This window comes from Takifugu rubripes, chromosome 9, assembly GCF_901000725.2.
Source record: "Takifugu rubripes chromosome 9, fTakRub1.2, whole genome shotgun sequence".
NCBI classification, from domain to species: Eukaryota; Metazoa; Chordata; class Actinopteri; order Tetraodontiformes; family Tetraodontidae; genus Takifugu; species Takifugu rubripes.
This window is the reverse complement of record NC_042293.1, coordinates 11,483,347-11,496,501: the sequence shown is the minus strand read 5'-3', so window position 1 is coordinate 11,496,501 and position 13,155 is coordinate 11,483,347. Positions and strand designations below refer to the sequence as shown.

At 43.5% G+C, this 13,155-nt stretch overlaps 2 protein-coding genes across 3 annotated transcripts; one reads left to right on the top strand and one right to left on the bottom strand.

Moving 5' to 3' along the window:
- Positions 1 to 167: 167 nt before the first annotated feature.
- Positions 168 to 9,685, bottom strand: LOC101061951 (E3 ubiquitin-protein ligase TRIM33-like). Of its 2 annotated transcripts, XM_011607612.2 has the most exons (19): positions 9,631 to 9,685; positions 9,163 to 9,566; positions 8,894 to 9,012; positions 8,615 to 8,762; positions 8,335 to 8,467; positions 8,106 to 8,222; positions 7,210 to 7,324; positions 6,866 to 7,012; positions 6,639 to 6,753; positions 5,935 to 6,302; positions 4,883 to 5,032; positions 4,718 to 4,814; positions 4,574 to 4,631; positions 4,347 to 4,479; positions 3,791 to 4,134; positions 3,547 to 3,670; positions 3,054 to 3,113; positions 2,576 to 2,725; positions 168 to 2,488 (listed from the first exon to the last, which is right to left on the bottom strand). In XM_011607612.2, the coding sequence occupies exons 2-19, from the start codon at positions 9,527 to 9,529 to the stop codon at positions 2,360 to 2,362; spliced, it is 2,874 nt and encodes a 957-aa protein (XP_011605914.2). In that variant the 5' UTR covers positions 9,530 to 9,566; positions 9,631 to 9,685; the 3' UTR covers positions 168 to 2,359. The 2 variants fall into 2 exon arrangements, with proteins under 2 accessions (XP_011605914.2, XP_029698074.1); XM_029842214.1 differs by having other exon boundaries at positions 2,328 to 2,488; positions 4,910 to 5,032; positions 9,163 to 9,682.
- LOC101070818 (3-oxo-5-beta-steroid 4-dehydrogenase) lies at positions 8,926 to 12,915 on the top strand. Its single transcript, XM_003967482.3, has 10 exons — positions 8,926 to 9,062; positions 10,408 to 10,537; positions 10,773 to 10,940; positions 11,023 to 11,139; positions 11,289 to 11,366; positions 11,597 to 11,719; positions 11,922 to 12,031; positions 12,181 to 12,346; positions 12,452 to 12,534; positions 12,626 to 12,915. Exons 2-10 carry the CDS (start codon positions 10,445 to 10,447, stop codon positions 12,666 to 12,668), a joined length of 981 nt encoding a protein of 326 aa, XP_003967531.1. The 5' UTR covers positions 8,926 to 9,062; positions 10,408 to 10,444; the 3' UTR covers positions 12,669 to 12,915.
- Positions 12,916 to 13,155: the final 240 nt, after the last annotated feature.

Genomic DNA, 13,155 nt, shown 5'->3' with positions numbered 1-13,155 from the left:
CTGGAGGAATGAGCGTCTAATTATGGCACAGTGAGGGGCGGGCTGGGGGTCACACACACCGACTCACTCATGCTCATCAAATCCAACCCTTTACTGTCCACGATCAACTCGTGCGTATGCGAAAACAATTATAATCTGGCTATTGGAGTTTAAAGTTTCGATATGTGCGTAAACGGGAGTGAATTTCAGCGTTTAGGGTTAGAAAGTATCAAGCAACAAATGTTGACACGTGTTGGAAGAGCTGAAATACATTGAAGTTACTCTGGGCGTATATTTCTAGCCTTTATTGCACGGTTTTACAGGTAGGCATGCACATATGGAGATTGTCTCCCCATCTATGGCGAAGTTCTCTGTTTGTGACTAATGACTCCTCTGATTGCTCAACATCTGGAGTCGGTTTTGGGGTAGTTTGGAAATCTGTGTTGGCTCTGACCAGACAGCAGAAACTCTAACTTTCTGAGATATATCAGAGGAAATGGGGGCGAATTTAAAACGAAATCTTTTCATTACCACTGTCTACAAAACGCTGGATGCATTCTGGCACTGGGTTCCCTGAATCTTACCAACTCTTTCTACACTTAATTTCATCAGATTTTCACATCCAGCAGTTTATGGTCGTTTTACTGCCGAACCCATTAATCTGTTTTATTAATAAAAGTCTTTAGAAAGTATAAACAAACTTGTCTTTTTCCATTTGTTCTCCACTCTGGAAAATTGCTAATGTTAGAGAAAGATTATTTCTTCTCCACATTACTGCAGCCAAAAAATATTTTTCTCTTTTATTATTAATTATTTTAGGATGAACATAACTGTTCAGTGTTCACCTGAACTCAAGAAACGAGAGATGTTTGCATCTACTTAATAATTTCTGTCATAATTAGGAGCGCCCAGTCATAAACAAACCACTCTCTCACACACCGATACAAAGAGAAACACGCACACACACACACACACATCTGTTGCAGTGGGCAAAACATGCAGAGATAATTGAAAAAGTGCCTCTCAAACGTTTTGTACCAACTGAGACCATCTGCAAATTCAATCAGTCTCCTGATTCTGGGCATTGTGACAGGAGAGAGGTTGAATAATCTAATCAGAGCCATATGTCTCCAGCACCAGTCTAGCCAGTCTGGAAACACCACCAAAGGCTTCATATCAGGACACCACAGACATACAAGAAAGCCCACAAGTAAACAGCACGTTATAAAAGAGTCATGGCGCTGTTTAGGCGTGAGTGACAATTCTTTCCTCTGTTTTTCAGTCCACCAGTCTGTTTGGTATTGCTGCTCGTACTCTCGTTTCTATTTAATGTTGGATGACTACATACATCGGGATTAATAAGCGGTCTATGGCAATGCGTTCAGGTTGCTTTTAGGGTGGCCAGGGACTGGGCTTGGGGTCAATTATCCAATCTGTCACGTCTCCATCAACGCTTGCGTGTGTTCTTTGCAGTCCTCTTCTCTTCAGCAGTATTCTCATGTGTATTTAAACACAGTAACAATAAAAGTTTCTGTTTCTTCTGGAACACCTCGGCATGGACGTCAAATTCCTCACATCTATTACCAAATCTGCCGGGCCTCTCCCCCACCTCTCAACCCCATTTGAGCTTGAACAGCAGCGGGAGCTGACCTTAAGTGCACCGGTGGAGGAAATTGGAGGGGGTGAGGTCACATTCAATCCATGTTAATCTTGTTATGAAAAGCGCAATACAGTTGCTTTGAAGCAGAACAATGCTCGTGCTGCCACATCTGTGACAATCAAACGGAGGCCACTGACACAGCTGCGCAGCCGGAGAGCCGCCTGCGAGGCCCTGGGGACTCATTTACCCACCTACAATGGACGTGCGGTATTGAGGGACTCAAAGATATAAACTATGGGTCAGGAAGGTTTATGTCAAACGTTGTCAACTCGCACATGCAGTCATCAAGCACTAAAGCAAAGTAGGTGCAAAGTGTCATTTTTCATTATACCCTGTAAACACCTGCCACCTGGCTTGCATACGTGCAGCTTTATGGGCTTTATGTTCTGCCTTTTGAATATAAAATTGTTTGAAGCATTTTCAACTGCCTCTGATTCCTTTTTGATGTTTTCTTCAACTGGTCAGCGATAAATTTTCTCCTTTTTCCACATAAGGTAGACCACACACTTCAAAGTTCTTGATTGTTCCCCTTCCTCGAACCTGCTATATTTACACATGTAGAGCAAAACAGGAAGAGCGGCCCAGACGTGACCACGCCATCTTTCATTGCTGCTGATTGTAACTGAGTTGAGAACGACAACTTCAACTGGCAACACAAAGAACTTGGATGCGTTCTGGGAAACTGGAAAACACTCAAGTTGTACAGGACGAAATGGGCCGTCAAGAGACCGAGTCGGGAGTGGACGGAGATTTCATCTCAGGAAAAGTGTGTTCTGGGAAGACGTTCTTCAGGCGTTCTTCAAACTGCTCATTAAGCCCCTTGGATGCCGCGGTAGCTCCTGGTTCAGGCTGAAAAGCAGGTAGCATTTTATTACAATGTGTCAGGTCATCTGCAACGCTGAAAAACACTTTTGTGCACAGTGTTTGAGGCAGAACCTTAGTGGCCCAGTTCCTGCAGGCCAGCCTGACATCTGACACAAACTCTGCCAGGTTTTTGTAGCGCAGACTCTCTGTCGCTTCCAGTCGTTTCCTCACAGTGTGAAGCATTGATGGTCCACTCCCATTCTTCCTATTATTGGCACACACCTACAATATTCACCAACATGGTGAGAATAACAGTATTAGACGCAACATAATTATTGATATCTATTGTGTTACAGATCTGCACTGAGGCAGTTTATGAGGGTCTGGGGCCATTTTGAGTTACATCCAGACACAAACAGTCAAAAAATTCTCTTAAATCTCAAAATATTGGCTGTGACAGCAGGATAAACACAAGACTTGTGTATTTGTAGTACAGGACTGGCATTCTCTACTTGTGAACCTTCCAGTTTTATGAAAGAACACTGCAGAATTTGCACCACTCATTTGCCTATACAGTAACTCAATGTGACGTTAATCCCGTTGGACTCACCGTGGGGGATTCTCCGAAGTCTGGGCTGCAAAACAAGTGCAGCAACAGTCTCTCACATTTCTGTAAGAGTAGAAAAGGAACATCAATTCATGCAAAAAGGAAAACTTTAAACCATTTAGTCTGTTTCAGTGTTACATCCCGTGTGTTTGTGTGTGTGGGGATGGGGGGGGGTTCCTTTTTTCTAGTGTTTGTGTCCTACAGAGTTAGTTCCCACTCCCTGAACCCATACTCTTATTTCCTCATATTTTTCTGATGATTATCAATAAATGTGGAAAAACCATCTCACAAGCTGCTTCCTCTCCTTTATGTTATTCCCTTTTTGTGATCTCCCTCTCTTGTGATATTATGGGTCATAATATCCATATATTACACACATTATAGCAGGTAGTCTATAAAAGGTTTCCACAAAAATAGTGCAGCAATGGAGAGTTCATTAAAGGATCCACACAATATCACAAACAGGAGATGCTTGGACTCTAATTAGAGTACTGACTCTCTTTTCCTCGGGAAGAAATCCTCCCTCAGACTCCGACTCCGTCTTCACTCCTCTGGCTTTGGGTTTGCATTTGGAGCCCATCTCAGGGGAATCAAGGCAGAAGGAACACGACCAACAGCCACTGAAGACAGAGCAGAGATCTAATTCAAATGTGTGTGAGCAGGCAGGACCTAGCGCTAATGCCAGGAGTAAAAAATAATGGGATTGTTTGCAGGCACAAATGCTGCCTGACAAAGCTCACCTTGGAACGTTTCGGAGTGCTGGAATGTGGCAAAAAAGGTGAAAATGCTTGGAGCACTTATCGCAGAGCAACAGCTCCCCCCCTGTCTGACACACGGTGCACACGCCTCTGTCAGAGCGCTTTAACGGAGCTTTACGCTGCGTCTCTCCTTTGAGCAAACTGTTATGATCATTTCCGTTGCTGTTGCTGTGGTCTTGGGGTGTGCTATGAGTGTGCACGGGCATCTGGACTTTATCAGTGACTCTTGGACGGGTGGAGACGTCCTCCCTGTCTTGGCTGCTCACTTGGGTCAGCAGGTCTGGTTGGTCACCTGTGCTGTCAGGGAGGTTTGTCCTTTTGGTGTCCTGAAATTGAGGATAACAGACAACAAGAATCAGGATTAGGTCCATCTACAAGTAGCTTCTATCCTAAAAGAGGCAATTTTTAGCATTAATATGAAAATAAGTGAATAAGCTTGAAAGTGACATTTTTTTAGCCATTCCAATCTATATTAAAATGCAGTTTTACCACAGAACTTGGATAAAAGTAAAGTTTAAAACCTTATTTTTCTCCTTACATAGCTAATGTCGTCATCTGGTTCATCTTTGATGACTACGATGGGACCTGGTGATGGTCTCGGTCTCTTCCTGACAGATGGGCCTTCGTCTCCAATGGTCTGATGTGTTTCTGCAGGTTCCCAGGAAGCAGATCTTGAGGAAAAGAAGGACGATCAGTCAAAATAAATCATTATTCACTAGATGTGATATGGGGGGGGGGGGGTTAAAGACCATGTTGTTTCCTTACTCTGAATTCTCCTCCTGGGAAACAGCAGCGAGCCCTGCTGGGTTCTGCTTCCCTTGCACTAAAGACAAATGAAAATTGTGTTATTTTTATCCTTAATAAGTCTGTAGCCTGCAACAGCATATGATAAAAAAACTGCTACTCTACCATCTGTACATGGCACACAAGACACAGGGGTCTGTGGTGGATTTCTCGTAGTGGCATATACTGGATCAGTCCTTTGATTCAGATATGGTGACTCAGCCTAAACACGCAATCAGAAATTAGTGGATAAGTCATTTAATATGAAGATCAAGTCAAATTTGTGTGTACTTTCATATAATGGATGATGTCACTCGCCGTGTGTCGTGGCTGAGGCAGAGCGACGTCTCCAATGGGCACGGGTGATGAGTAAAGAGGTGAAGAGAACGTACCTCCAGGTTTAGATTGGTAGCCGGAGCTGCTACCCAACAACCTATAATGCTGCAAACGACAGGGGAAACAGAACAGTGAGATAAATCTAAAGCAGCATAGATGCATTCAGGTTCAGTGTTTGGAGTTGTAACATTAGGTACATCACAAAAACTCTTTGTGTCTGCTATATCAGGGATGTTTCCTGTCACACAGATGTGTGGTTTGAACATCTCTGAGGGCTTTAATTCAAGACGTTCTTCATCACATGAGTCACAGCTTTTGCAATCCTTCCAAGAATCATGTTTTTTTTGTCAATGTAGTGCAAAAAAGACACAACAGAAGAGAAGTCCAGTGGATGTCATGACATTTTTTTTTTTGTAAAGTCATTACTTAGTTGCTATGAGCTCATTTTTACTGCTCTTTCAGCTGCACCGAAATAACACAGAAACTAAAACTTTGTAGCCTCATAATGTTTCCCTGAAATTACTTCAGGCTGATTGTAATAACTAAATAAATGAAAAAGTGATGAAATGCCATCAGCTCGCACTGAACACACCCAGAATTCGACAACAGCGGAAGAATCTTTGCTTATTGAGAGTATCAGAGTTCATTGCGGGGCAATAACAGCTTGTTCACATCAGCGACTCGAGCACACACAGCAGACTACAGAGCGTCAGACCCGGAGCCAAAACACCCTCTGAAGCAGACTAAACAATACAGATATTATCAATTGCTTCTAATGGAATTCCGGGTGTGTCCTGTGCCGGAGCGACCGCTGCACATGTGGAGAGGTTTTATTTTTGCGATTATTGGTCAAAAGCTTGACTGAAATCCACTCTGACAAGGAAAGACGTGAATTGTCCAGGATGTGAAGGCTGTCGGGTCTATTTAGGACATTGCCATCTGCTGTCTGTCCTTGTTAGGGCGGCTTGTCAGTCAAATGGAAACGCACACAAGAATCACACACTAACCTGCGGGTTAAACCCAGGGTTTGGTGGGCCGCTGGTCGGGCCGGTGTTGCTCGGAGGAGGCACCATAAACCTGCAATGTAGTTGGGCACCCACGTTGTGGGAGGGAGCACGTTGGAGAACGGTCTGGGGCCCGGACCGGGGCAGCCTGACGCTCTGGCACCATCCCCAAGGCGGCTGGGCTTGCCAGTGGGTCGTTGGGTTTAGCTTCTCTACCTCCATTTGGAGCAGAGCCAGAGTGTTCCGGGGGTTTCCGATGGCAAAACCGTAGGGGGAGCCCGAGGGTCCTTCCCTAGGGTTCTTGACATCATGAGGAATACCCTGAAAACCTGGCAGCCGTTTGCCTGGTGTGCTCTCCACCAGCAGAGAGCCTGTGGGAATCCGTGCACACAACAGGAATAAGCAGAAGAAGCAAGGATAGAAAATAGAAAATGCAGTTTTCAGTTACTTTATAGTTAATGCAGGTTTGGTGGGCCATTAATGCTTTGGTCTGTTTAATATTGACCACCTTATTTATGTTTAAACTTATATGGTTGAAAGCTGGCAGCAAACTACTTTGAATGGAAACAACAACATACATGCAGAGAACAGTACATTTTATTCTAAATGCTAATGTGATTAGCCAATAATACAGTTTAGTCCTTCATAAATACGCATTAACATGTGATCAATATCAGCTCCTACAACATAGACACTGTGTTTCTTACCCAGATCAAGACTGGAAGCCCAATATGGGGAGCGACCCTGAAAGCGTATGACAGTCTGCGGCACAAATGATGTGCTGCACTTTGCCTGCAGGAGGTTTCCAATCTGGAAGAGAATCTGCAACAGAAGGGACGTCATTAATAATTTTCAGTGTGAGACACTAGTGTGTGTCCCCACTTTGTTACAGAGCTGCGTGGGCAGAGAAGCTCAATGATCAGGGGAGCCTTACTAAACGTTTACAGTGCAGGAAGGCCGTGCCCTTGTTCCTGGCGGTGGCCCACTTGGTGAAGCCGATGACGTGATCCAGGTGTCTGGACAGATAGCCGATGTCCTCCTGCTGTTTTTGTAAAACCCTCTTGTGATCCTTTGTTACACTCTGAAAGAGCAGGAAGAAGCCAACATCTGCAGTATTCATGGATCTTGAGGGTGTTCACTCGGGGCCTGAGGGCAAAACAGACATCTCTGCCTGCAAATAAGCGAGCTTGTACACAAAGCTGCAGCATGTGATGAGAATATCCTAATATTTGATTTCTCACAAATGACCGGGTGCTTAATCAAAACCGGTTTTTGTACCTCGAGTTGATTTAACAGCATCTGGCCCTTTTTGTTCATCTCCGCAATCAAGCTGCAGATGGAGTTTTTTATTTCAGTCTCAACCGATGTGCGGTTCTCCTCCGCCTGGAGAAGCCTGGATACATAAACGTGCAGTATGTTTAGGGGGAAAAAAGACATGTTGACGTGGAGATCTCCTCAACTTCGTGAATAGAAAATGGACACAGAGTCCAAATGAGCACAGAAGTTTAGAAGAGCCAAGTCCAAAACATTTATTCTCTAAAAGCAGCAAAGAAGAAAAAGAGAAGAAACATGAGAAGAAACATGAGCAATCCCAAAGGAGTTCTAAGGAAGAACTAAACACCCTATGTGTCTATCTTTTATACCTTAAAACCCGGGCGTGGGGACAACCCCTTACCCCTCTTTTACTTATATAATTTTACTTACCTTGACCATAAACCTTTTCTATCAGTGTCCAAAATAAGGATGTCTTCCTCGTCCGTATCTCCTCTTTCCCATTTATCATTTCTACTGGTGTCCGGAATACTTCACTTTGGGTTTTTTTAAAAAGAAATGTCAGCCGTTGGCTTCATTAGTGTCCCTCGTGTCTAACTGTCTATCATCCTCTGACATTGATGGATAGTACATGACACAAATGACTTAGTGCACTATACACCATTATCACACTTCATATATTATTGAGACAGTTGTGTATACATATGCCTTATGGCACTTATGGATACATTAACCGGATTCTCATTTGAGCAAAACTTACTTAAAACATAAACTACGTGTCTTGAGCCACATTCTTATGACGAATTACATTGACCACATACGTTAAATTTTATTAGAAACATAAGCTTTTCAAGCTGAGGGGGAAAAAACACTACAATGCAGGTGCATATGAGAATATATACCTGTTGTTTATGGCAGAGGACACCTCTTCAATGAGCATCCTTTTGTCCTGCAGCTGATGGGTCATGCTGTCTACATGCTGCTTGTGATACTTATAAGCATCCTCAAGGAAATGATACCTGACAGAGTGAAGGGAAACAGCCTTAATTTAAAAAACATATATATTATTGTGCTGCTCTCAAGGTGCATCCCATGCATTGGTCTGTGGTTTATAACGCACTTGGGACGCACCTGTGGTCTTTGTGCCTGACCAGCTGACAGTCACGGCAGGTCAGCAGGTCACAGGTCTCACAGAACAACTTCACCGGCTCTTGTTTGTGGATACCACAGAACATCGGCCTCTGAGTTGACCATCCGTGGATTTCTGAAAAATGAAATGACTTTGCATTCATCAGAGAAATATCTAACATTAAGCAGCTTGATGAAGCGGCGGTAGCTGCAAAATAGAACAGAAACAGCAGAGCAACAACAGCAGAGGACCTTGAAAAGTATCTAAACGGGCTCAATCTACCTTCTGATACTTCTTCCTTCTGTGTGATAGTGTGATCTTTGGTAAATTTGACCCTTTGGTGCGCCTCCACACAGGCAGAGCACAGGTACTCGACACAGATTACACAAAACCCCACCGCCTCGGTGTTGTCATCACAGGTCATGCAGATCTGAGAAATGGGAGCAGAGAATGATCATTCTCGGAATCGTGATAAGCTGGCTGATAAGATGTTACATTGTGGTCGGCAGGAGTTAAATTAGTAAGTAAAGGTGCGGCCCCCATATGACCGTGCGTTCTAACCTGAGCTGATCTTTCCACTGTGCTGCTGGGAGCTTCGACTGAGTCCTCCACAAAAACATTTTCCATTACGTCCACTTCCATACACTCCTGTCTGCACACCGGACAGCGGATCACATTCACTGGGGCAAAACATAACCATTATTCTGGGTCTCGGAGGCAAACGAGAACGGTGAGTATGGTTGTTTTGTTTTTTAAAGCATTGATCGTTATTGTACTTGAACACATCTGAGATCGGTTCGTGGTTGTTGTTGGTAAACAAAGAGACTCACGTGGTTTCACACTGTCCACCCGGGAGTTTGGCGCCTCGACCATGGCCAAATTCCTCGACGGCGTGGGCAAACATTTCTTGCAAAACGAGTGCAGGCACGGAAGAAGTTTAGGCTCCCGACTGTAGAAGTTCAGGCAGCAAACGGGACACGAGTTTAGATTGTTTAGCTCAGCTGCAGCGCACTTTTCTTCTTGCACTTGCATGCTCTCAGCTTCGTTCTCTAAAAGCACGGCGGCGGCTGCAGCAGAAGCCCCCGCTGCCTCCTCCTGTTCTTCGCAGGCATCCATATGCTGCACTTTCAGATGGTGTCGTGCGACGTGCGCCCGCACAGGTGAGAGCAGCAAGGCGCAAGAGTCATTTTCTCGCATGTCTCCTTCGGCGTGAACAGCCAATTTCCTCTTGCAGCTGCAGTTTGTATTAAAATAATTTAAAAAAACAACAACATATATTTCTCAAAATGCGCTCCCACCTTTTCTAAGGATGACGCAGATGTTGCACCGGTTGCAGTGGAGAAGGGGGGGGGGGGGGGGGGGGGGGTCTGGTGGGTGGGTGGGGGGGGGGGGGGGGGAGATAGATAGATAGATAGATAGATAGATAGATAGATAGATAGATAGATAGATAGATAGATAGATAGATAGACAATCAATATGTGACTCAACAGCGCCATGTATTGGTGCAGTTGTTTACTGCACCGCGGTAACGTTTTTTTAAGGTACACTCACGAAGCCATTGAGCCAAGTCGTCCTGAACTTCGGTCAGATCATCACGAACACACACACACGTAATGCTACATTTGAGAGGACATTCTCCAACCGCCCCCCCCCCCCCCCAACCCCCTTCCTATTCAACCCTAAACAGACTTATGAAGATATGAGGACCAGCCAATATGTCCATACAAAATGCCCCCAGTTCCCTATAAGAATGCATATTTTGGTAAGCATATACAAGAACACACACATTGGAAGTTCTTGTGATGACACATAATGAGTCTTCTCTGTCATATTTAATGCTGTGCTCGACTCCTTATAAACTGCCCTAAAACGAGCTTCATGGAAGAAACACCATCCACCTCAAGGTTCTTGTAAAGGTTCAGTAAAAACAGAAATCAAAAACATACTTTGATAAGCTATATCCAGTAGTTCGAGTCTGACAGTGAATGTTTTCTGCCGATGTCATAAACATGTGGACTGGACCCAATGGTCCCTTGTTCAAAGTTCAATCTCTTAATAATTTACCTATTTGACAGGCAGCCGAGCCTTCATCCTATTCATCCATTTGCCAGCATGAGCCTGACAGCGGAAAACCACAGGATCCCTCTCAGTGATGGAAACCACATTCCAGTTCTGGGACTGGGCACATACGCAAACCCTCGATTGGTGAGAAAGATCTAATCTGTTTAAATTGTAAACTCTGCTATATTGATGTGTTCTATGTATGGTGCTAATGTTTAACCAGTACCAGATTTTTGTGGAGCAGCAGTGTTAAAATCTGGTACTGGTTAAACATTAGCACCGTACATAGAACACATCAATACAGTATAGAGTGGGGGGAAAACATGTTCCCCAAGCCTAAACACAAGAAGTACACACAAATATCATTTTCTTTCACCAGACACCCAAAGGCACCGCACTTGAGTGTGTCAAGCATGCCATAGATGTGGGTTACAGACATTTTGATAGTGCGTTGGTTTATTTTAATGAAGGTGAAGTAGGTCAAGCCATTAGAGAGAAGATTGCTGATGGCACCGTGAGAAGAGAGGACATCTTCTATTGTGGAAAGGTGTGTTAAAAGTCAAGTCAGGCCTTTTTTCCCCCCTCTATGCATCCACATTACATGTAATTCTACCCTGTGTCTTCCTCAGCTCTGGAACACCTTCCATCCACCAGAGTTGGTGAGACCAGCCCTGGAGAGAACACTGGATGAGTTAAAGCTAGACTATGTGGATCTTTATATCGTGGAGCTTCCAATGGCTTTCAAGGTTTTCATGCATTCCAGCTGCATTGTTCCAAAGGGCTCGACCCAAATCAGTGTTATTCACAGATTTACATTAAAGTTAAACTCACTTTACTTGTTTAAAATACAGCAGCACACTGCCTTTTTAAAAAAAAAATTGTACTTCTATTTTAGCCTGGAAATGACTTTTACCCAAAAGACAAAGATGGAAAATACATCTACCACCACACAGACCTCTGCGCAACATGGGAGGTGAGGTTTGTCATTTTTAGATAGATATAATGTCATATTGTGCATTTTATTGCCTTTCCTTTATGCTCAATCTGCATTTAGAAAATCAGGATCAAGGTCAGTGCCATAAAGAGTCAAACTCTGCTCATTTTGCCCTTTTTCACCTGGCGTTATCTTGGTCTCCTCTATCTCAGTCAATCTGTAAAGATAAATCTCTGTCCGTCTTTAAGTGGATCTTTTCTTCTCCACAGGCTCTGGAGGCCTGTGTAGATGCCGGCCTGGTGAAGTCCCTCGGGGTCTCAAACTTCAACCGCAGACAGCTGGAGCTTCTGCTGAATAAACCTGGCCTCAAGTACAAACCTGTGTCCAACCAGGTGACCCTGACTTATCTCACTAAATCCACAGAGTCAAATTAGGTTGTAATATGTAAATGTAGAATTTGGAATTCTGTTTGAATCATGAGTCATTACTTCTTGCACTGAATGGAAATTTCAAGAAGTGCGTAACCGTAATGGTGTGGTTTATGTTTCCTTCAACTGTAACGTGTATCGACTCTGTGCTTGCACGTACCTGTAGGTTGAATGTCATCCGTATTTTACACAACCAAAACTCCTGGAGTTCTGTCTCAAACACGACATTGTGATTGTTGGCTACTGCCCCATTGGCTCCTCCAGAGATGCATCCTGGTGTGTGTGGAATTCATTTCTGTTCAACGTTGTATTTAATATAGCAGAAATCTTCAGAAATTGAGCAGAAAGTTGCAAAGTTGATAAAAGAAGCAGTGGCACATTACGTTCAGGAACCTGAATAATACTAACTTATTGTCTGTTTTCAGGGTGAATTTGAAAAGCCCTCCCCTGCTGGAGGATGAGGTGCTCATATCCATCGGGAAAAAGTACAACAAGAGCAGTGCCCAGGTGGCTCTGCGCTTCAATGCCCAGCGGGGGGTGGTAGTCATCCCCAAGAGCTTCAACCTGGAGAGGATCAAACACAACTTTCAGGTGAGTGTATGAAAATGCTGCCCGGTTAATTGGAACTTTGATAATACCTGGAACAGACACTAATAGTGCTTATTTGTTCATTTGGATTCCGCCCCCACCCTCCAGATATTTGATTTTTCTCTCACCGATGAAGAAATGAAAGCCATTGAGGCCCTAAATAAAGATATTCGTTTTGTGGAGCTGCTGATGTAAGTTAAAATAGATGATGCATGCAAGTTTTACGGTATAAGTCATGTGCTTTTGTCCTTACACTCCGCCGTCTATTTTTTTTCCAAACAGGTGGAGTGACCATCCAGAATATCCCTTCCATGATGAATATTAAAAGTGTTCGATTGTTGGATTTTACTAATACTAAAAGCCTGACGTCAATACCTACATTTTATCGCAAGTTCATTTTTTTTAAATTGACCACAAGAGGGCGCCAACAAACAGGAATGAATGGCCAAATTTAAAATTCCATTATGTTTATCGTGGATGTTTGACTTCGAATGCAACGATCTATGTAAAATTTGAGTGTATCAGCTAGCATTACTTTAAAAATACATCCATTTAAACAAAAAAAATGACTTCAATAAGACTTTGTAGATCATTCATGCATTTTATGACATTTTCTCTTTGTTTGATTGGATATTTGGCTATATATTTAGTCTTAGTTGCACTTTCAAGTACAATTATGGTTTTAACGTAAGTCCAAAATAGCAATTCAGGCATATCCTCTAAATGCCCCCCCCCCATCAGCTGATATCGTTTTGTTTTACATAACCTTTAAAGGTGTAGAAACAACACAACTGTTGACTGGATTATCTTTT